We start from the raw sequence: 23,413 nt of genomic DNA on the forward strand, positions 1-23,413 counted from the left end.
CTTCAATAGGAGATGAAGATGTCTGGCCCACCGGCTTACATGGTCCATCTATGGTTTGTATAGTGGAACCTATTTCAGGCACAAGATATACTGATGGCACAAACTGGTCTTTTTATTTGTGTTGCTTAAATCAAAGTCAGAAACAAGAAAAACAATTTTACTCCATCCCACCTGCGTGTTCCTGTCCCTGACAGTTCCTCATATTCCTTGTTAGAAAACAGAGCTGTGTAATGCCAAAACAAGAGGTGGCAAGATCCAGATGACATGAATATAATACCTACCACAAAAAAATCCTCAGAAAAGTTTCATTCCTGACATCCAATAGAGATGCCAAAAAAAGCCTGTTGAAGCTCCAGTATTATTTTCTTTCCTGAAAAGCTAGGAGCTTGTACAAGCAAAGTGCTGGCACATTTTAAACAGCCTCAATATTTTTTTCAAGACTTTACTCCACTTAGCCAGTCAAAATCGCAAAGGACTAAATTCTGCCCTCACTCATCTTTACGGGACCTGCATTGAATTTAGTAAGACAGAAGACGTAAAAATAAATATAGCTTTCAGCCCATCCATTTTGTCGAGGATTTTGAGTACAGTGTGCCTAGACAGACAGACATTTTGCTTGTTATCATTTCAGGTCTTGGTTCTCTATAGCAGTGGTCTCCCAGGTGGGGCGCACAAGGCATTCCACTGGGGGTGCGGGAAGAAAATATTTTTTTGTACCTCAAATAACATTTCAAAAACCACAAATAGCATTTTTCATCTTTATTTCATCCTTTTTTAATTTTTATTTTTGTGTATGTTTTATAGTGTACATATTATTACGGTAGTAAAGCGTATAATTTATAAATAAATATACATTGTGAGTGCTTATTAAATTTTTTACTGATGGGTTGCACAGTCAAAAAGGTTTGGAGACCACTGCTATACAGGTTTTATTAGGTTTTATCTGAGAATACCATCACACCAAATTATTTTGATAGGATTAATGAAATTGGTTTTCAAATGCTGTCTCTAGTAATTAGTGCTTCCATCGTTAACCTAAGTCCTATGAAAACAACCAGAAGAACTGCTTCTCTAGTCAGGTCACGTTCCCCTCCTTCCTTTGTGACCCTCCAAAACCACCCAACTCCCAATTAGCTGAAAAAGTTACTATGAATAGCACACACAATGCTGTATTGCAGGTTTGCAGAATTAAAAGTGGAAGGAAGAGACTGGAGACAAATAATCAGGTCCTGAACACTCATATTGTCACAGCTTTGGCTACCAGAAGAACATGGTCCACAACAACTGCCCACACAAATGGGATTCAAACAGGTTCCGATAAAGCATTTATGTACCAAATGAAAGATCTTGTGCATTGTAAGTAACATCATCTCTAAGTAACCATATTGGTGTTGTACCATTTTAATTTGTACGCAGGTATGCCTACACATGCTGTTAAAATGATTACCTTTATACTGATGTTACGCTGAGTTCAGCCCCCTAAATCCTTGCGCAAACAAAACTTGTGGGGATGAAATCACCAGTCAGGGAAATCCTAATGAGTCTGAGTGGGCCAAGTTTTCACCTCTGGAGCTCCTAACATCCCACTCTTAAAGGGGCGAGGGGCTGGGAATACATTCTGCGGTTACAGTAAGACAATGCCACTTAAATAGCTCACTGGTCAAAATATTTGCTAAATAATAGAGCATGCGTTGTTTTAAGCAAGCTTCCTTTTTTCTTTAAAAAAAAAAAAAAAGATTTTTAATGCTTCAACATTGCATTACTAAATAAACTGACAAAACATCTCGGAACTAACATAAACGTACAATTTTAATGCCTTCTAATCACACAAATCACCACAAGATTTTTGTACTTGTGCATGACCTTCTTCAAATTATCCCTCCATTTTGGCTGAATCAGAATGAGCGTGGGCTATTTGATAAAAAACACTAAGTGTGTGAAATGAGGGGCCCTCATCGCTTCTGCCAGACTCCTCTTGACAGAATGATGATAGAAGCATCACATCCCTGGGAGAGTAAATGCAAACTGACAAGAGATGAGCCTTTAGATGTTGAATATAATCTTGAATTGTGCTTGAAGTGTCTTATTATCTTGTCTTTTGATGTCTGAAGGGGTGGCTCATTGTTAGAAAAAGGAAAGCCCTTGCACATCTTTGCCATCTTTAAAAATTGTTTGGCCTTTAACAACTGCTTTTCCAACTAATGTCCATTTCTCCTGACAATAAATATGGCAGGTCGTCAGCAAGTGACAAACAATTTACTTTACATGCCAGGCTTTTATGGTTTTTGAGAGCTCATGTGGAAGCATATTTTAAAAAGCAGTAGGAAATTAATACCATTACAAATGTTAAGATGGCTGCGTGCGTATACTTTGCTGAGTGGTTATTCATTACTGCTACGTTCTGCAGGTTCTGTTTTAAAGTCATGTCTTTCCTGCATTCAGACTGCTGTTAAAGTTCTTTATTTATCATTGACTAAAAATAGTCAATGAAAAATAAAGAGCAAGAAGCAATTTTCTTCTGCTCTAAAAAAAGCACTATTATGGATACAGTACATGGGTAATGCATAAAATCATATTTATTAATCATAACAAATCAATATCAGTAGTGGTATGGCACAACTTACCTGTATTGCAGACCCTTACAATCACATCACCATTTTTTCCACCTTCAACCAGCTCGACTTTTTTTTTTCTTTTTTTTTTTTTTAAACTTAAAAGTTTAATGACGAATCAGATCAATATGATTCCTTAGCAACTAAATCACAGGCGCACTAGTTTTTCCTGTCACAGCACCAGTTTTGCGAAAGCAGTCAAGTTCTTTTTTCAGGTCTCCGTCACTCTGAGAATCCATAAGAATTCTCAAATGGATCATAAACTGTTACAGGGTTCAGGTTATTGTATCATTATAAAAATGTATTGATACACTACAGATGACAAGACATGCAGCTCTTGTGCTAGTCTATTACAACCATCTGAATACCATAAGAAATATCAGATATAAACAAAATAAAACAGTCAGCAGTAAGCTGTCTTTTAGGGAACCTGATTTTATATATATATATATTTTTTAACTGCCTTAACCTGTTTCAAAATACGGCAGCTGTATGAAGCCACAGAAATACAAAAACAGAAGAACAAATTATTAAAAATAAATAGCTAAAAACCTGACCAGTGTAGAGATTTATTTATTTATTTTTAATCACTGAACAAAAGGGCCTGATTCTGCTCAAAAATTTTGTTCCACCCTGTGCCCCTCTGGCACCCACTGCCCTGGCCAGCCCCGCTGCTGCCGCCGGGCAGACACAGGGTGCTGGAACCCACCAAAGGCACCCAAAGCCCTCGCACCTGCTGGGCTCTACCCCACGAGCAGTCTGGAAATACATAAAGTGCTATTTGAGAGAGACCAGCCATCGCTTTACACAAATGAGACCACTGCAATGTAGGAAATGCTCAGCCCCCAGACTCGATTCCTTAGAGGTCCAGGGTCATAAGCCGGAGTCCCGCAAACCCGAATTTGCTCATTGAGTAGGACATCTCATCCAAGTAAACCTTCGCATCATCTGGTCCCTCTTTTATTCATTGCCTCATAAAAGCGAAGAGATGTGGGGGCTGGGGGAGAGTGAACAGTACCAGCTGATTGAAAGATTTTTTTTTTGTGTCAGCAACTGTTATGAGAAGGTTCACTGTGCTGTATCCACGCAGTTAAAATAAGGCTGAAAGCAATGCATCAAACCACAGCCACAGAGCCACACAAGAGTTTCTTTCACACTCTTCATAACAAAAAAAAAATCAAATGACTTATGGAGATATTTTTCTTGCTGGATATTATCATTAAATTTGCTGTGCTTAAGAGAGTAAAGTATATTCAATTAGCAAACAGAAGTACAATGAAATTCTTTTTTTTTTCCCCTCCAGTTATAAATTTCATTTTTCCTTTGGAGAGATTTGTGGCTTGCAGTCCCAAATATTTATGGTATGAAGCAAGGAAGCATAAGAAAGGAGGAGAAACATCAAGCCTGTACATTTACAATCACCTTTGAGCTCGTATATATCTGTCCAATTTTTTTCTTTCTTAATCACTGTTGATTCTTCTAGTCATGGTTTTGTTTCAGTAATAATTCCCATTTTCAGTCCTTATATTTTAAAGCCTACTTATGGCAATTTGCTCTACCAGTCCGATAAACATTCCCTACAAAATACACCTCCACTTTTAGGAAAAATTTCAACATAGTTTTCAATGCTGGCAAACCATGCCTGCCCCAGAGCGGGTCAGGTGCTCCCACCTGCTTTGCAAAGCCAAGCCAGCGGCCGTGGAACCAATGAGCCCCCACAATGCGCACATCTACCTGCATGTCGGAAGGGAAACCCACAGTAACATGGGACTGACTACATAATTCAGCTTTTGTTAATGATGAAGTCATCGTAACTATTAAGCGGTTCTTCCCTCCCGTCAGTATGCTTGGTTAGCTGATGTCAAGTTTGGAGCATGGGAGGACGCAGAGCACTGGCTGGGTTAGATTGGCTCAGGCTACAGACCAGCACACAGGTGTTAAGACAACAAATACCCCACTGAAACCCATGGCTTTCCTGCATACCTGCCAACGGATGCTCAGCCGAGATCTCACAGAATCTGGCCTCATATTTAATCAAATCACTGAGCAAACATGACATCTCCACACCATGCGAGTAAATCCTAATTATATGCAAAAGAAAATAAAAAAACTGCTCCATATTGTATTTGCTCAAGAGATTAGGCTGAATTCAAATGATCTTTCTTCCTCTCCAGTTAATATTTTACTACCTCAAGAAATAATTACACATACTTAATAGTACAATATATTAAAATATGCCTTAAGGTATATTTACAGAAAAGCAATTCTGGTTTCTTGATTAAACACGGGTTTTAGATCATCCTCTTCAAGTAACAGCCCCCTGCCCCAAACAATAAGCTTCAAACAAAGCATGGAAACCTAAAGCACACCTTGATGGCACAGAGGGAAAACACAACAGCAGACCCAAGTGACACCTGCCTGGCACAGCTGAGTATACGTACATGCTGTATATGCGTATACATGCGTGCTGTGTACATCTCTGCACACACAAACAAGTGGAAGGGGAGAGGGGAAGAGTTGCAAAATGGGCCATAAGAAAGGAAAGGGGCTGAACAGAAAGAAGGCAGGTTTGTTTTTACTGAAGCTCTGCTTTGCAAATCTTGGCATTTGTGGCGAGATTCTGTTTCCAGTGCAATCTCCAAGAGGACTTCTGCTGGAAGAAAATTGACTGCTAATAACTCATTATTCAACAACAAGATTTTAACAAGTGGGACAATGTGGAATAGGAGAATGAGCTCAAAAATGAAAAAGACTTGACAGAACCACTAATGCTCAAACCATTCAACCACCATCTGAAAGGAAACATACACAAATATTTTTAAAAGCCAATATTAAAATGCTTCTAAAAACTCCACAGTAGTTTTCAAAGAACCAATCTAATTATAGATTGCTGTAGTGAATACTGTTCTTAGGGGAAAATCTTCTTTATTTCTCATTTGTGTAACATTCAAACCTTCTGAGTAACACAAAATTGTTTTAGGACTGATTTTTTTATTGCAATAAAATAATTTACATCCTATTCCAGTCACACTGATAATTTTAATATTTAATACTTAAAAAAAAAAAAAAAAAGAACAACTTTTGTCACCACTTTCAGGTAGTCATAGTGGCAAACTTTTTTTTTTTTTTTCCTTCTGAAATGTAACATTTTCCTTGAGAAAACTTCAAACTATTCAGGACTTAAAATGACGATTTGCCTTTCTAAAAAGAAAAGACATCTGGTAAAAACAACTCCCACTCTTCCAACAACTGTTTTTCTATATCCTAAAATAAAAACAGAGAAATCTAAACTATCATTAGGAATAGCCAAGCAATGCTTAGTGTTAAACAAACATGTTTTAGAGAGTGGCAGGGGCGCAGGCTGTGCATTGATTTGGTAGATGTAGATATCCTTGGAATATCTACAGAACAAACCGAATTTCAGTCTCTCTGAAAACAGCAGGTTTTATTTAGTCAGACGGGATGAGGTACTGTTCTTCTCTAGATGACCTCTGCTTTCAAAGTAAAAGGGCTCAGACCTGCTTTCGAGAGCATCAAAGCAGTATCACAACATAAAGCAGGACATGTCACAATACAAATCTCCCTTTGTTTCATTCTGATATTGATTTTGATTCTTATACAGTGGGGAAAAAAAAAAGAAGAGACTTCACAAGACAAACATCAAACCATTTCCATTACAAAACAGTATTCCTACTGAAACCCACAAATTATGACATTTAATTTTATTCTGCTTTTGCCCCTCTTCATCATTAATTTTTTATTTAGTTGTCATTTTAATGTAACTTCTGTCACTGAGCTCATCAGAAACAATTTTTGTAACTAGCAAAATGTTATTTTGATAGTACTAATGGTAGAACTAGTGCTAATGGTAGTTGTATGAACAGTCAGAAAATACAGCATTAATGGAAAAAACATGAATATACTGAATATGCAGTTATATCAAAGAATAAGAAGCCATCGTGCTGATCTTCCCATACTCTGACCGTCTCTCCAAAAAGAGGGACCAGAGGTGATGGACGTAACAGAAGAAAGAGCTTTGCAAGGAAAATGAATTAAAACAAAGAAGAACCCAGAAGTGTCAGAAAGAACAAAACCTAGGAAGACAACACAACAAGGAAAACCAAGTGCTACATAGGATATTAAAGAGAAAAACGATCCACAGGAGAATGGCAACTGTTACTATGAGCTTCCTACAGCTACCTCTGCCTTTGGATATTTTTAAAACATTTATTAACCTGACAGCAGGAAACTTTATACAGCTTGCCCCCTGACAGGGTGCCAGCTTGGTATAAGCACTTGCTATCTCTTTGTTTAGCATAAGGAAATCAAGAGAGGTGTTAAGTGGTGCCATGTGCACATTTGGGCAAATATAACTTCTCCTTGTCTGCCTCTCATGCATATTTCCATGGAGAACTTGCTTAATCTTATGAAGTCCAACAGAAACATCCAATTCTCTTTCCTTCTCTCTCTCTTTTTTTTTTTTTTTTTTGTGTGTGTTTGCTTCCTTTTTAATGTGCAAGTGTCTGATCTATTATTAATCTCAAAACACAAACCTGCAAGGATCTCAATCAAAGAAGGTAACAGTTCTTTCACAAATTACCTGTTTACTGCCTGGTAGCCAGCGAGTTCCCCTTTGAAACAGCCGGCCATTTATGCTGCTTTTAAGCAAGTTTGTTTGTTGCTGTTATTTTTATAGCTTCAAAGACATGGAGAAGAAAGATTAACTAATTAAAAATGAACTATTTGTCATTCAGTCATACAAATTACATACTCGGATTTCATTTTTTCTCCTTCCCTCTCTAATGTTAGTTATTCTGTATATAAATGCACATAATGAGGCTTCAAGCCTCATTTAAGAAACACATAACATACACTTAGCTCAAAAAAATTTAGCAAAGAAGTAATTAGAGAACAAACAGAATTGTCTTTAAAATACACCATTAACTTTCTCCACACTCAAAATAGTTGTCGTTTTTTTGGTTGTTATGTGTTTTTTTCTTCCTTTCTTCACTTTTCTTGTTTTTAAATAGGCTTTGTTTGTCACAGTTAAGGCACAGTGATGAGGCTGATTTATTTCCATAAAAGCAAGGGAATTTACAAGCGAGGCTGTATTATTTGCTCTTCATCAGCCCAATTTTCCTTTCACTGTTGGTTATGGGAGTAGGAGCCCAGTCTCTCCCCCGCATCGGCATATCTGTGCCAGCACCACCCCTGCCTGAGCTCCCTGCAGTACCTAGCCACAGCAGGGATGCTGAGCTATGGATGGATTTTCTATCTTGCCATCACATCCTTCTTTGTGTTTAAACAGTCACAACATTTTCTTAGGTTCCAATGGGCATTTTCTCCCTGTTCACAAGTGCATCCCCCGCTGACTTGGGTAAGAACCCCACCAAGGAGTCAGACAGTAACACTAGTTAGAGTAGTTACTCAAGTCTCTAACTGTTAGCAAACTTCCATTTAGAAATGCTCACATGTACAAAACTACTCAAAATGCTTAAAAATACATATCAAATGTATCCTTCAGAAATAACAAAATCTATCACATCGTCAGATTCTCAGATTCTTTGAAAACTTGTTATTAAGACACTAGTACATTTTAGAAAATGGATTTACAAGCCTGTATTGTGACCTGGTCCTGTAAACATGCCATCCATTAACATCCTCATCGACAACACTTAATAATAAAACAGCACTCCTAATCCACAGATTATGTGCTTTAATAAAGGTATCACAGATTCAGGCACCAACAGGATTGGTCCTATGGCCCTTACCGATTGCACGGGTAACTGAGAACATCCCAAAACAAAGCATCCACAAGGTGGAAATTACTGCAGATTTACTGAATAAAATTATGTGAAGAGACGGGAGTCTTTTTTTGTAAACTAGACATATTTCAAATGTTTGCTGTGCCTAAAAAGAAGGCTTGATTGTAATGTTGAGACAACCTGGGCTGTGAACTTCCCTAGAACAACAGAAATATTCACTAGATGCTCAAACTGCAGCAAGAGTAACAAACACACTGCTTGCTTTCACTGAAATGACCAAACCTTATCAAAATGTTTCTGACTGGCCGAGACCTTATAGGCCTTTAAAATTTGAGGGTACAGCCAAAACGCTGAAAACCATCCTTAAATACAGTGATGAAGGGAAAGCTCTTCGTCTGAGGGCCTCTTTCCCCCCACAGGCTAGATGTGCTGTTAATGACTATAATGTGAGCTTCCTCGCAGCAACCTGGCGGTGACCTCTGCTCTGACCTGCGGAGACCACTGTCTCCAGAGGTAAAAGACAATTTAGTCCTTTATCCTTTGTAACCAAAATGATGCCAGCGCCATAAATTCTAATCAAGGCAACTCTCATTTAAAAAAAATAAAACTGGATAGTGTATGTTTCCTTAAAGAGCAATACAAGGCATCTACTAGCAAAACACGATCAGCTACAAACAACTTCTACCCTGTTCTACCACAGCACGTGCGTGTCTGCCTCTATAGAAAGATGCACGCAGTTCTGGGATGCGGGTAACAACCCTGAAAAGGAAAACAAAATACCAAAACCAACCCAGGGCTTTGAAAACAAACCCTTGTTTACAGAAATGTGTGCGGATTCATTTAACTCACATAGCCCCACTCACTATTTCAAACATACACAGCATTATAAAAAAAAGCGGAAATCTGGTGGGGAACCAAATGAAACCACAGTTTTCAGTTCCAGCACAGGAAACCTAAGATTTAATTTCAGTGGAACAAAACTTTGCCAGCAAAAAAAGGTTAGCAGTCAATTTTTTATATATATATTTTTTCTCTCCTGCAGTCTTCAAAAAGGAAACACTTCTGCTCCACAATTAGAGGTTTGGTCTTGCACTCTCTGTAACACCTACAGCTTTTTTTTTTTTTTTTAATTTTGATAGGTTTGATGCATAGAACTACAGGCTCAATCTCAAAGAGCAACTTCTTATAATTTAGCAAAATTATCAACATCTTAGCTTTACCTTTGCTGTCATCTAATTATGTCACAAATTACCTTTGAATAAGGATTCATTAGAATTTGATCCAACCTCATAAAAGCCAACCTCAGTCCACAGGTACTTTTCATGCTTGGACTATGCACTTTTCCTGGGATTTTTACTGTACAGAGAATTTTATGCAAAACATATGCCTAGTAGCTATACCAAATTTTGAATCTCAACAGTTATAATGTTACACAGTTAAACATTTGGTTTTTTCCTTGATTTTTTTTATACCAATACTTGGCAACTTATTCTAAACTTCTTTTAAAGATATTGTGTAAAAAGCCATCTAATTTAGGTATCAAATCCTGATGTGTTTATTCAAGCAAAGGTACTACTTAACATTAACAAAAGCTTTTTCTAATAAAAAGAGAGAAAATTGGCCTGTGTTACTATTTTGAAAAATATTGCAGAGTAAGACAAGTTGATCTGAAAATGATGCCACCAGGCATGTCAGCCAGCCAGCCTCAATTTCTGTATTTTTAATTGCTTCATGTGACTAAAATGGGAGATACTGCTTCACAACTATTTTAAACAGTAAATAACACACCACAAGATCTCTAGTAAAGCAACATTGCCTCATGCTGCTCAGCAAAACTGGGATTTCTGCAACTGGAATTCCACACCTGCACAAACTCCACACTTCAAAATGCTACTTCTGAGCTACTATGTATATTCTCAGACAATATGTCTGTATATTCTCAATACTATGTTTATATCAGCTCAGAATAGAGTCCTTTCCCAATATTTTGCACTTCAGAAAGTGCAAAAAAGTACTCTCTTCTTGTTTCACATTATTTCAATATCAGAAGTTTTTTGCATTTTTGCATTTTTTTGCACTCAGATGCCCAAAAAGCCCACTGGTAAAAAAGCACAGGATGAACTTTACAGATGCGACACCCCCTCCCCACTCCAACTAAAAAAATAAAATTAAAACAAACTAAAAAAACACCACAACATAAAGCAAAGCAAGCAAACAAAAAGCAAAGGCAACCCCTCTAACCATGGCTGCCCCTGTCACCACTCTCAGGGAGCAGTGCACCGTAGTGACAAAGTGCCATATTCCCAGACACCTGTACACCAGTTTCAGGTGGGAGCTACTTCAAATTACCGGAAACTTATCCCACCTGGGGCTGGTATTTGGGACCCAAGGAGCTGCAGCATGCACCTTCTCTGTCACTGGCAGCAGAGCACCCATAAGAGAAACAAAAGTTTACCGTGCATCTTCCTGAGTCAAAAATAAGTATAATTAAGTGTAGCCCTGCCCTTCCCTTGCCTGCAGCAGGGGGGTGTTGTTGAAGAGGTGCCATTTGTTTGATTAATTGTGCTATCTGCTACCAAAAAAAAAAAAAAAAAAAAACACAAAAAACCACTCAGTGTTTCTATTGTATGCAGTGCAATACTAAAACAACGAAGCTTAAGAAAAAGAAGGTGGATTTTAGGAAAAGGTACAGGTGAGCAATGCAGGTCTCTGCAGAAATAAACCCATCTGTCAAAAGAAGGCTAAGCAGAACGCATCCGATGAGAAAGAAGAAAGCTCTCTGCATCTAATCATTCAATTCTGTTCTATATGAAAATAAGATTTGTGAAATATTGCTAACATCAACAAAACATAAGACACTCAAACACTGGTCATTCATTCCAACTAAATCAGTACATGATATTCGCAAATTTTTCAAAAAATGTGAAAGCAACAGTGTAGGAAAACTTTGTTCTTTATGGACCTGTCTCCTCCCCTTGACTTTTTAAAATGCTCCTCCCTCTCCTGCTTAATAAATTTTGGGGAAATTTTCACACAGTATGTATTACATGCTACATTATATAAAGCAAATTCTCATTGCATAAAAGAAAGAGGAGAAAAATGTCAATCTCTATGCCATCATATGCCAAAAAGTCCACAAATAAATGTAATTTCAGAGACTGCAAAGAAAGCCCCAAAGTACGCATTCCTAACATGCTATTCATAATATTAAACAAAGAGAAACAGCTATAGAATAACCCTCCATATTTATGCACCAAAGCTTTAAGCAAAACTACATTTTAAATGTTTACTGCAATATTATCTTAAAGGGACACATCCATGACATAAAAGCTAAGTATCTCTTCTAAATAAATTTGCTTAATTTAATCCTCAAACGTATCACAATAGCATCACTGTCCCTTCCTTTATGTTCTCAAAGCTACTAAAATTAACTGGTAAAGGCTGCTGCTAAAACATCTGTAACATCTTTCATAATTGTAACAGAACCTGGATAAACAGCACATAAGTTCGTACTGAGTCACTTGAACTATTTCACCCACTTTTGTTTACTTGGGAACATCTTTTTTGCAGTATAAAAATCAGGCTAGCAAACATCTTACGCTCACCAGTACAATCAACACAATATACTCATTTGTATTTTGTTTTTCATTCGTGCTTTTAGGTACCAACTGTATTTACAATTCAGAAGGAGATAAGATATTGTTGCACATCATTTCTATATCCCAAGCAGCAACTCTAATGAAAGTATCTGTGTGTATTTCAATCTCGCTGCTCAGCATCCAAATAACAATGGCTCAAAAAATACCCTGCCTTTTATTACAATACTTGCCTGATCTAAAACCAGACATTTCAGTACCCTCAAATTAAAAGTCCATTTTTGTTGGTTACCTTGCTATATTTAATAGATGCACCCTATATATTTGATCAAATAAAAAAAACATAAACACAGCTAAAGATATTTATACCAATATATACAAGTAATAGCTTTCTGAATTTTAGCTCTTAGAATTCTTTTCCGGATTAAATGGACTAAAACAATTGTTATATGGTGTTTGAACATACAAACTGATAATTTCCATTATGTTTTCCATGGAAACAAAGATTACTAAGGGGGTGCTTAAAAATGGATGTGATATTTAATAATGGTTATTACTGTAATTCAGAAAATAAATTTTAGATCTATTATTATTTTTCCTTATCTGTAGCAAAGTTACGTAGTAAAACATTTTGTGCTTTTTGATCCCGTAAGGGGTAAGGAACATTTTTTTTAAAAAGAAAATTGCATGTATTCTTTTGTTTTAAAAATCTTGCAGCTCCTACTGTAGCTGGAAAACTGAAATCTGAACACTACTACAGATTTCCTTACGGATTATGAAATCGAAACTTGAATCTTAGAAAATGGGCTCTCTCTGTGCCTTAAAGCTGCATTCTCACTAAACAAGATCTTTCTCCCTTCAACTTCCACCTACAAAGTCATGGAAAAAATTAGGAGTTGCTCTGTTTCTATTAGGGTTTATCTTAAGTCACAAACGGAAATAATTCAAAGGAACCCCTTCAGGAGAGCAGTCGCTCTAAACCCAAAATGTCACTATGTACCATATAGTATTGCTCCAGCTCAGACATCTATCAACATCTATCACTCAAGCACGCGCCTCAACAACTCTGCTCCCTTTTCTGATTAGAGATCAGAGTTGCTTGAGTTGGCTTACAGGGTGTCATCCATTTGAATGACAGATGTCTGTGTTGGAGTGCAACTCTTACTGCTTTTGTTTTGATTGTGAAAGGTTACACTTTCATCTGGAATAATTTAGGCTACTTAAAAATTAATCAGGTAATTTCTTTTTGGCACATGCTTTAAAAGAAATATTTTGTTTCTAATTTAAATTTTAAAAATATTAGCTCCACATGCACTACCCTTGGTAGCCTTTGTTTACTCTCAGTACAGAGTGTTTTCTATGGGAATGTTTCAGCTCTCTTCACCCAGCTTTATCTTTACCATTTAAAATGGTAACTCCTCAGTTTAGTCCAGCCTCAGAAAAGGCTGATATCAGACACTCATATCAGCCCTTAATGCAATAAATGTTAATGAACCACTCTAATAATAATAATAATAATAATAATAATAATAATAATTGAAAAAAAGGATTCCCCCTCTATTTTTTACATTAGAGACCACAGATCAAAGGAAAACATAAAATGTCTGCAACTTGCATAAAATAAGTTCATTGTTGACAAAAGTTTTCAGAATGTGACACTGTCATTCCAGTAGCCAGTTGCAATGGGAGCACAGGGCTGTATGCCTGCACGCTCCAAGCTACTCCTTGGTACTTACAAGAAAATTGAGTGAACAAAAAAAAAAAAGGAAGAAAAAAGAACGGGGGGAGATTGCTCTTCCGGACAACATGGTAGCAGTGAAATGAAATACCTAGACAGACTTACCGAAGAGCTTGCTGGGAGTGTCCTCGCTGTCATTTGATTCCACAGGCGCAAGCAGGGGCTCATTCAGCTCGTTGTCTGAAGTAGCTGCCTTGTCCTCACCTCTCAACTCTGCATTCATTTCACTCCGCAGTGACAGCAAGGGCTTACTGACTTGTCCAGCTATCATTGGATCCTAGGATGGGGGAAAAAAAAGAGTCAGGGAAAAAAAAAAGTGGCAGCTTTGGTGTGCGTATACTCTCTCTTCCACTCCCTCTCCCTCACACACACACATACACACACACTCTCTCTCTCTCTCTCTCTTATCTCTGGCTGCTCCTGCTGTTATTGCTGGCTGCAGTCAAGTGAAGAGCTATTACAGATCCAATGAGTTTTCCATTACTCCCCACCCTATTAAAGCTCAACTAGCATGTGAGAGATTCAGGATGCTTTGGAGAAAAACTTCTATGAAAGCAACATAACCAACACAGCTTTAATTGTGGGGTGTGCTTTTTTGTGTGTACATTTTTACACCTCGCCCTGCCCTTAATGTAGTAAGAAACAAAATTCCTGTATGCTCCAACGCCACAGAAGAGGAGCACCCTGTGAGCACTCCACGGTGATTTAAAGAGGCATCCTCTGCTGTACAACATTAACACAACCAAATACACAATTTCTACCCTTCGAGTGTTTCTATGAAAATACACAGCAACAAAATAGCCATTTCATTACACACATTCAAGAGAGACACAAATTTCTTCTAACTATTCTTGTCTTTGGGATGCTATGCTCCCAAAGTCAATAAACACACACAAGCACATATTTTTGTATTTAAAATAAAAAACACAAACTATTTTTTTAAAAGATAAAATCAGGGAAGATACTTACACAAACAGTTCGCAATTATTCTCGTGTTTGGGACATTATATCCCCATAAAACCTTACATAGATATATTAAAAATGCTTCTTGACGAATTGTATCTGTTTTATCTTCTGCTCACTGAGGACATTTGGGGGTCAAGCATTATTTCCAAGCACACACTATCCTCCCGTTTGCAAACTAACAGGTATAATATCATGACAGCAGGGAAACCAGAGCCCAAAAAAAAAAATAAATAAAAAAAGAAAGGAACAAGTGACCTTGTTGCGCTTTCTGGCAGCTATTTATTGCAAAGTTCATGCCTAAATGGTTCTTATGCAGAGAACAGGTGACCAGAGAGCAAGTAGGTTGGTTAGCATGTTCCCTCTGTCCCATCACCACATTGGTCGATGTTTGCCTATGGGTTTTTTAATGTATTCATGTCTGAAAAGTGAATTTGATATGACACATGATAATCTATGAAAATGTTAATCAATACAAATAGTTTAAGCTGTCATCAAATGCACTTCTTTAGTCAATACTCATATCGCTGAAAACAATGTCACTGTCACCAGGGCTTAATTTGCACAGCACTTAAATATTGGACTCTGTGCATCAATGCACTCCTCTTCAAATACTGTAGGTAAACACATTTTCTCCCTATTTAAGGCTGAAGCACTCAGCACGCATTTAGCTGAGCCGAATCCTCCCTTTTGAATACCTTGATAGGTCCACTGGAGGGCAAAATTAATACTTAATTGAATCTCACAGTCATCAAAATAATCAATACTTTTTTATTATTTATTCTTTACAGTCTGTTGACTGTTTCAAACCTCTGAGGGAATGGTGGAAAGGATTCATGGCTTTGAAACACTGTCATTTAACAAGGTAATTTTCAGTGGGGCATTAGGGGTTGTGAAACATATAATAAAACAAAAATGGTGGCTTATAATAGGAAGAAAGAAAAGAATTATATTTCTGCCATCTAACAAAACAGGATAAATAAAAAAGCAAGTGCAGGGAGAGGGAGAAAGGAGGGGGAAGAGGGAGAGAAAGACTGGCTTTTGAAGGGTTTTATCATATCAAGAGCAGAGCTGAGCTTTCATAATGCTGACATTTCTCATCCTGACAATCCTAAACAAGTGGAAAGGATGAGATCGCAGATATCATCTTTCATCACATTCCCCAGCTTAAGAACCAACATGACAGCTTCTCTCCCCTTTACACTGTTAATTACTAAATAAAATACTGCTCTCTGTCAGCATTAGATTATTGCAGATAGCAACCACAAACATTACTCCATTGTTTTGTTTTGCCTTTTTTTTTTTTTTTAAACCAATGATACCTACCTTGAACTCTTCAGAAAATAAATTGGGCTTGTGTCTACATATTGTAAATATATGAAACATAATCAATTTAATCAATGTGGTCAATCCATGTTATTGTCAGGCTAAATTGCTGGTGATTTATTAACATTTCATTTACTGTATTTATTAGCCAGCAACAATCTGAACATTTCTTAGATGATTCTTGGAAGGAAAGAGAATTTAACAGATTTCTTTTGCAAATGCTATAAAAACCCCTCTGACTTGTTTTGCCTCATATTCATAGTACATTATTGACAAAGTCATTTACCGAGGCAGGATTTTTTTGTTGTTGTTTTGCTTTCATATACTATATAATGCACTTTAGCAGATTTTCCAGCTAAAGGTCACTGTGAACACAATATTGTTTCTAAGTCTGGGCTGATGCCCTCAGCTTCAGCCATTCAAAACTAATAGCAAGCGTGCTTCCATAGGCAACATGAATCGGGATAAAATTTGACCCTTTTCAGGAAAGTATTTTTGGGAGGGAACTAATCCCATCCACAAGCTACACAGCTAATCTGAGGACTAACAGCAATTTAATGGAGGATGCTGCATCAGTAGGATTCTAGATTAAATTCTCAGCTGCCAAATTTTGAAGTTGAATACATGAAAAATGGGATGAAGAATAATGTACAAAATGTGACAGCACTGGGAGAAACCTCACCCCTTAGATGTTAGTGGATTCACAGCAACTTCAACAGGGCTAGGATTTTACCTGTTATGCACATCAATAATTCGGCCTCATCTGGAGCACTTTGTTCATTTCTGGTTAGCCCAGCTAAGAAATACATCACAAAGATGTGCAGGAAAAATGATAAAGAGATTGAAAGGATTGGGAATGTTTACCTGACAAAAGTGAATAAGAACAAGTATGATCAAAGTATACAAAATAATAAACGGCAGGGAGAAAATGCAGATCAGGAACTATTCACCCTATCTCATCTGAGAAGAAAAAGGGCCTCCACTGAAATGGAAAAGTCGGAGTATCAAATAATAATAAAGACACTTTTCCAAACAATTAGTAGTGAAAATGTGTAGAACTCAGTGTTGCAGGATATCCCTCAGACCTGCACTTCAAGCATCCCCATAGACCCTTGCTTGACTTGCAGCCTCTTGCAGCGAATTCAGAACAGCTTTACAAACGCAGAGCCAAGGATTGTAAAAACTGAAATGTAAATTGCTGCCCCCTCACTCAAACTGTACGAGCACCTGTAGTTAACCTCCAGGGTAGCTCTGTGTCAGATGGTGAATGAATGACAACTTTCTCTATAAGCAGACAGATTAGGTACTGTCTAAGTTTCTAGCCTACATGAAGACTAAATAAATCACTGAAATGATGGGTTGAGAGAGTTTGTTTCCTTCAAAAACATACTTTTAAAAAAAATGGACAGTTTTTACTCCAGGTTGTCTCTAGACCTTCAGCTGCTTTTAGTACTTAAGAATGTGTCTCTTCTACAGTGGATTACACATGATTAAAAACTTATTTTCACAAACAATGTAATTCAAATTCCAACACATGGCAAGTGGACTGGTCTGGAAAATTTCCCAGGGACAAGATGGGATTTTCCTGTTTTCCTAATGGTTTCTCTCTCTTAAAAAAAAAAAAAAAAAAAAATGTCCCCAGCACCCCCAAGATCTGCAGTAGCTGGTACGCATCTGTCACAGTGGCCAGCTACTGGCCCAGCAGGCTCCTTCTTCTCCACCCAGTGAGGACCCAGGGTATCAGACGATGAGCCGAGGCCAGGAATTGCATGTGCACCTTTTGCAGATAATCCGATCAGGATCTGTTCTCCTCCCTGCCCTGGATGTGCTTGCTTTTTGGAAGGTGAGAAAGATCAGGTTATACTTTGCAGCGCAACACAGCAACTTCTGTTGATCAATACCCACACAAAAGTTTTAGCTATTCATACATAAAATTGAAAAGTTTAGGAATACATAAAAAAAAACAGCAAGATGAACTTTGTGAAAAGGGTTTATCTTCTTTAAGTAGAAGGCAAGGGTACATAAAAAGGATATAATGCTATGGTATTTCAGATGGGTTTATAACCACAAGAGCAAAGCTCTTGTTCTAGGAGAACTTGAGAAATTGCAATCCCCTTATTCAAAATATACCTGTAAATACCACGCATGTAGTGACAAATTTTACATGCATCTCTTGCAGATACTCATATAACTTGTCATCCATTTCTTGTCCAGCTAGCACCGGTATTACCAGACTTGCCTGTTTTCTATGAGCTTCTGCTGACAGTTCTGTGCAGCGAGTGGTCCTCCCTGCTGTGTCTCTCCCTTAAGGGCGGCTCATAGCTCCTCTAAGTCAGCTCGCAATAGCTGCCTGCACCTCTGCTCAGCTCCACAGCTCCCAGACTTGACTTCTACAAGCTGTTGGGCTTAATTTGCCAGTAAAAAACAGGTGGATTTGCAAATGCAAATTACAGCTCTGGTTACACACCCTCTTTCAAAAGCCAAAACCTTTAGTTTCTTTTCTGCAACACTGTACAAAATACAGAAGAATATTTATCACCGTGTTAAAAGCTTTGTCTCTGCTCTTTAAGGGTAAAGGTGCACTTTCTAAGCAAAACTATTTAGTAATCAAAGACAGCTTTTACACGAAACTGTATTGTTTTCCTGTGAAACATGCCCTAGGCAGAGATCTAAAAAGGGGAGTACAAACTACTTTTATCCTTAACGTAGGACTTGCGTGATGATAGGGCTTTATAAAGGCTTCATGCACTGGTGTAGCCATTGGGCTAAATTTTGTACTCTGCACCATAAACATTCCTGGTCTGAATTTAATTATATTATTTTAATAACAGAGAAAAAGTAAGATCCTTTGTTTTCCTTTTTTTTTATTTTTACTTTAGTTTGAAATCACTTCATTTCTGTCTTAAAGTAATTTTCTATTTTTTTTTTCCTGACAATACGAAATAAATTATGCCCTCCTATAGGATTCTGATCATGCACAGAATTCTGTTAGGGACATACAGAGAGTGCATGTTTGAGCAATCACTCCAATTACGTTACCAATAAATAAAAGTTCACTGTTCAGATATTCTAATGATTACACCAAAATTTTTGATATTTTAGATTTCTTTTTAATCAAGACAGAGCACATCATAACCTTAGATAACGTTATTTTAGTACATAACTTATGGCTTTTGAGTGAGGAATGCATTAAAAATCTCTACTGGGAAAGGATTAGTTTTATTTGTATCAAATGAAATTTAGGAATGTGTTATCCTTTTGTCCTCTTAGGAACTGGTCCTCCTTCCTCTGTCTTATTGCTTTTAGAGGCATTCATATTTATTTTTGTTATAAAGATTTCTAAACAGACAATTTTGATTCTTCCTTCTTTAAACCTTGTATCCGCTGTCACTAATGTGCCAATATTTCTATCCCAATCAATCCATAGTGTGGCTTATGCAAACTTCTTTGAATCATCCTTCAGACCCCTGCTAGCCTCTGATCATTGCTACCTGCTGGCTGTCATTGCCCCAGAAAAGTTAGAGAAAAGCTTATTTTCTTCACAGCCACCTCTACCAGCATCCTTAGATGGATGTTTCTATAAGCAAAACAAACAAGACTGCTGATATGCGATCATTGATCTTCCTTCACTGCTTTAATCTTGTACTCCTGTTTACTGCATTACATATTTAGTTATATTACCTATATTACTCATATTTAACTTACTACAATCTTCAGCATTGCCTCTCTTTCCTCTTACAGCAAGAAGCTAATATATCCCCAGCTCTTCTCACTCAATATAAATATCATCACCCGAAACAGTCTCCACTTTTCTTCAGCTAGAACTATATTTATCTCCTCATGAAAATCTCTGTAGTGGAAAAGATAGTTCTGTTTTTCTCCCTTTTCTCAGCGCTACTTTGACTTTGGACATCATATTTCTGCAGTGATACTCATCTTCACATCTAATGGCCAGGTTGCAGTTAAAAAGTATTCTCTAGTTTAAAACAACATTGTAATAAGTTAGCAGTGTGCAATTATACCCATATAAAGTGTAGTATTACTAATGTAACAATTTAATTTAGAAAGTTAGGGAGACTATCACTGCTCACAGTGCTTTCATTTAAATGTTCTTTTCAGGTTAGTCAGTGATGTTATTATTTTCTTAATTTTAGGTTCTCTGGAAGTTGAAAAGGTTAGTGCTGCTTAACGTAATACAGCTTCTGACAGAAAATGTTTTTCTGAAACTCATGGAGTTTTTAATTGTAGTTTTAGCAACCTTTTTAAAAAAGTTTTGTTTTTTTTAACTACCTTTTTATGCAGCAACGTCCTTCAAATTACTGTCTTGAGATTTGAATAATACTTCAACATGGTTTTAAAACACACAAAAGTACCTCACTAGACATACTTTTCACCATACTGAACCATTTATTTTCCCTAATGAAAAAGTTTCACACGTTTCTTGCACCTATTGACAGAAAGCTGAAAGGTTCACAAGGCAAGTCCTCATAAATTTGTTGGTCAGGTTGCTCTGCAACACTAACAGGAGGCTGCAGAATGGAAACATACACATGGCAGCCACACAGTAATAAATAACTGGGTCACAATTTTATTTTATTGGGTTTATTGCTATAAGCGTATCCCTAGGAGCTTCATATAGCGAGTCAAGCTGTATGCTTCAAACATGCAAGAAAGTTAAAGGATGCTGGTTTTACCATATACAACAAGAGAAGCAACTGTGTCAGCTGCATCTGTGGTCCAAATAAAGCAATCTGGAACTGGCCAGGAAAAAAAAAAAAAAAAAAAAGAAAAAGACATGAATCCAGCCATTGTATTTTTCCTGACCTACATGACATTTAGGAATCACTAATGCAAGAGTACCCACAGCCCAGAAGTTTTACTCTAAACAATGCTTTTGCTCATGGAGGTGACCTTACTACTTCTGATCCAGTTATTAATCTGACTAAAGATTCCTCCTGCTCCTCCTGTTGCAAACCATTTCATCTTTATAGTTTTCTGCCACATACACAGAGTAGCTACGTAGCTGTTATCTATTAATTCTAGGTTAACAAGAGTCCAGCCATATTCCAATGATTTCCCGTATTAAATGACATGCTGCTCATTAAAAAGGAGCTTGTTCATCCATGGACATATTTCAAGGGTTTGTATGCATCCAGAGGTCAAGAACCAGAGAAGCTGCTATTCTGAAAAGCTACCATGGTCCTCAAAACACAAGATGGACAACAGCACACAACCATTAGGAGAAATAAGTCTTGAGAACGGTGTGGGAAAGGAACCTTCTAGCTCAAGGTTCTCGCAACCATATAAAAGCAGATGATTTTTGAGAGACCAGAAGAGCAAGCTCTGTAGATCATGACAGGACACAGGTGGAACAGGCAGTAACTTACCACCACCACCACCCCCTGGGGCCAGTATGGAGAAATCAGCCCTCAAGAGACTTTCCCCCCCTACTACTCTTCTGCCATCTGATCTTCCAAAAAGAGTAGATCACATAAGAGAGCAATTAAATTCAAAATTAGAAGACAGCCCCTAACCGGAATAAGACTTTGACAGTTTCTTCATAGAAATAGTGCACTGTTCCCTCTGCTCTGTTGGTTCTATTCAGCAGGGAGCTGTGTCAAACATAAAAAGTCATCCAAAAAATTCTAAGTCTATAATAGCTAAGATTTTCTAGAATTCGTATACTGTGGGTCAACTTACCAGAGAACTTGAGAAAATTTTCATTACAAAGTACAAGACATTGTCTTCCATTAAAAAAAAAAAAAAAAAGTATTAAAACATTTCTGCAAAGGTATTCATCATTCCTAGGGGAAAAAATACCATTCCACTCTAATGTAATAAACATATTGTAGCTGTCTAGAGGTTTTCCTATAAAAACAAAAAATTCTCATTTTCTGTAAAAATGATTTCACATTAGGTTGCTTTAGTCTCCACAATGACCACATAAAGGACACGATTCTACTTGCCAAATCATCTTCATACAAGTGCTCTTTCACCAGTCTGCCTGTTTGATAACCTGTTGTTGTTTTTTATATTAACTTGACTCCTATTTTGAGGGAGCCTTAAAAACAAGATTTTTATTTAATCCCATCCTCTCTCCAGCCAATCTTGTGACATTAAAAGCTCCATCCAGCAACTACACCATTCCTTCATCACAATAATCCTTCTGTTTTCCAGAAGGAAGAAATAGGCCATCATGGCCCCCAAAACTAAGAAATGCAAGACACTTCATGGAGTGCTGGTAGTCGTGGGATGCGGTTGGTTTTTTGTTCATTTGTTTTAGGTAAAACATTGCTTCCTGGGATTGCCACCATAAAGCATCCAAATGGCATGAGTTTGGCGTAATCAGAATGTAAGTATAGCATTATATATGGTTTTATTTGGCATGTTTTGTCTATGATGTGCACACTAGAAAGACAGTGAGAAAATAAATATCAGAGCAAGAATTCAGATAAAATAACTTTTAAAAACCAGCACGTCCATAACCACACCAAAACTTAAGATAACTTGAATGTTGATAACAAGAGAGAAACTTAACTAGGCAACCTAGAAGGGACTCACAGCAACTGAAAGGAACTTTCTAGTTAAAGGAAAACTTTGTTTTACCTAACATTTCAGGTTTCCAAGCTGTAAAACAAAGGAACCAGTAACTTGAATTTGGAAAAAAAAAATCATAGCATGGGTTATGATGCTGAACACTGTGTTCATACATAACATGCATGTTACGTATTTATTTTATGTATTATGTGATTAACAAGATTGTCAGCAGAGCTCTTGATCCTCTTCGCGCTACTTGCTTTAATACAGCACACTTGAATTCCATGGACAAGTATGGGAAATGACTTCTCTTGGCCTGCAATCAGAAACAGAGTAGCCAGGGGGATTAGGGGAGTGATGGTCCACTTGCCGTGGCACTGGTGAGGCCACACCTCAGCCACTCTGGTCACTTTTGGGCCCGTTGCTCCAAGAACATTGAGTTGCCCAAGAGTGTGCAGAGAAGAGCAATGAGGCTGGTGAAGGTACATGAAAACAAGGGTTGTGAGGAGCAGCTGAGGGAACTGGGGATTTTAAGTCTGGAGAAGAGGAGGCTGAGGAGAGACCTCATCAGTCTCTACAACTACCTGACAGAAGGTTGCAGAGAGGAGCGCATCGATCTCTTTTCTTGGGTAAGAAGTGACAGGACTTGAGGAAATGGTGTTGTGCCAGAGGAGGTTTAGATTGGACATTAGGAAGAACTTCTTCAAGCAGAGGATTGTAGAGTATTTGAACAGGCTGTCAAGGGAAGGGGCTGAGTCCCCATCCCTGGAGTCATTTAAGAGATATGTGGCCATGACACTAAGGAGCATGGATCCGTGATGTGTGATGGGAGTCAGCAGGTCAGGTTGATGGCTGGACTTGGTGATCTTGAAGGTC

General features: G+C 37.6%; 1 protein-coding gene across 1 annotated transcript in view; it reads right to left on the reverse strand.

Moving 5' to 3' along the window:
- POU6F2 (POU class 6 homeobox 2) overlaps nt 1-23,413 on the reverse strand; it is a 307,800-nt gene that overhangs the window by 246,551 nt on the left and 37,836 nt on the right. The window contains exon 2 of the mRNA XM_040549009.1: nt 13,817-13,988. Coding sequence (XP_040404943.1) covers nt 13,817-13,982 — 166 coding nt within the window. The 5' untranslated portion in view covers nt 13,983-13,988. The remainder of the gene's footprint in view (nt 1-13,816; nt 13,989-23,413) is intronic.

This window comes from Cygnus olor, chromosome 2 (genome assembly GCF_009769625.2).
Source record: "Cygnus olor isolate bCygOlo1 chromosome 2, bCygOlo1.pri.v2, whole genome shotgun sequence".
NCBI classification, from domain to species: Eukaryota; Metazoa; Chordata; class Aves; order Anseriformes; family Anatidae; genus Cygnus; species Cygnus olor.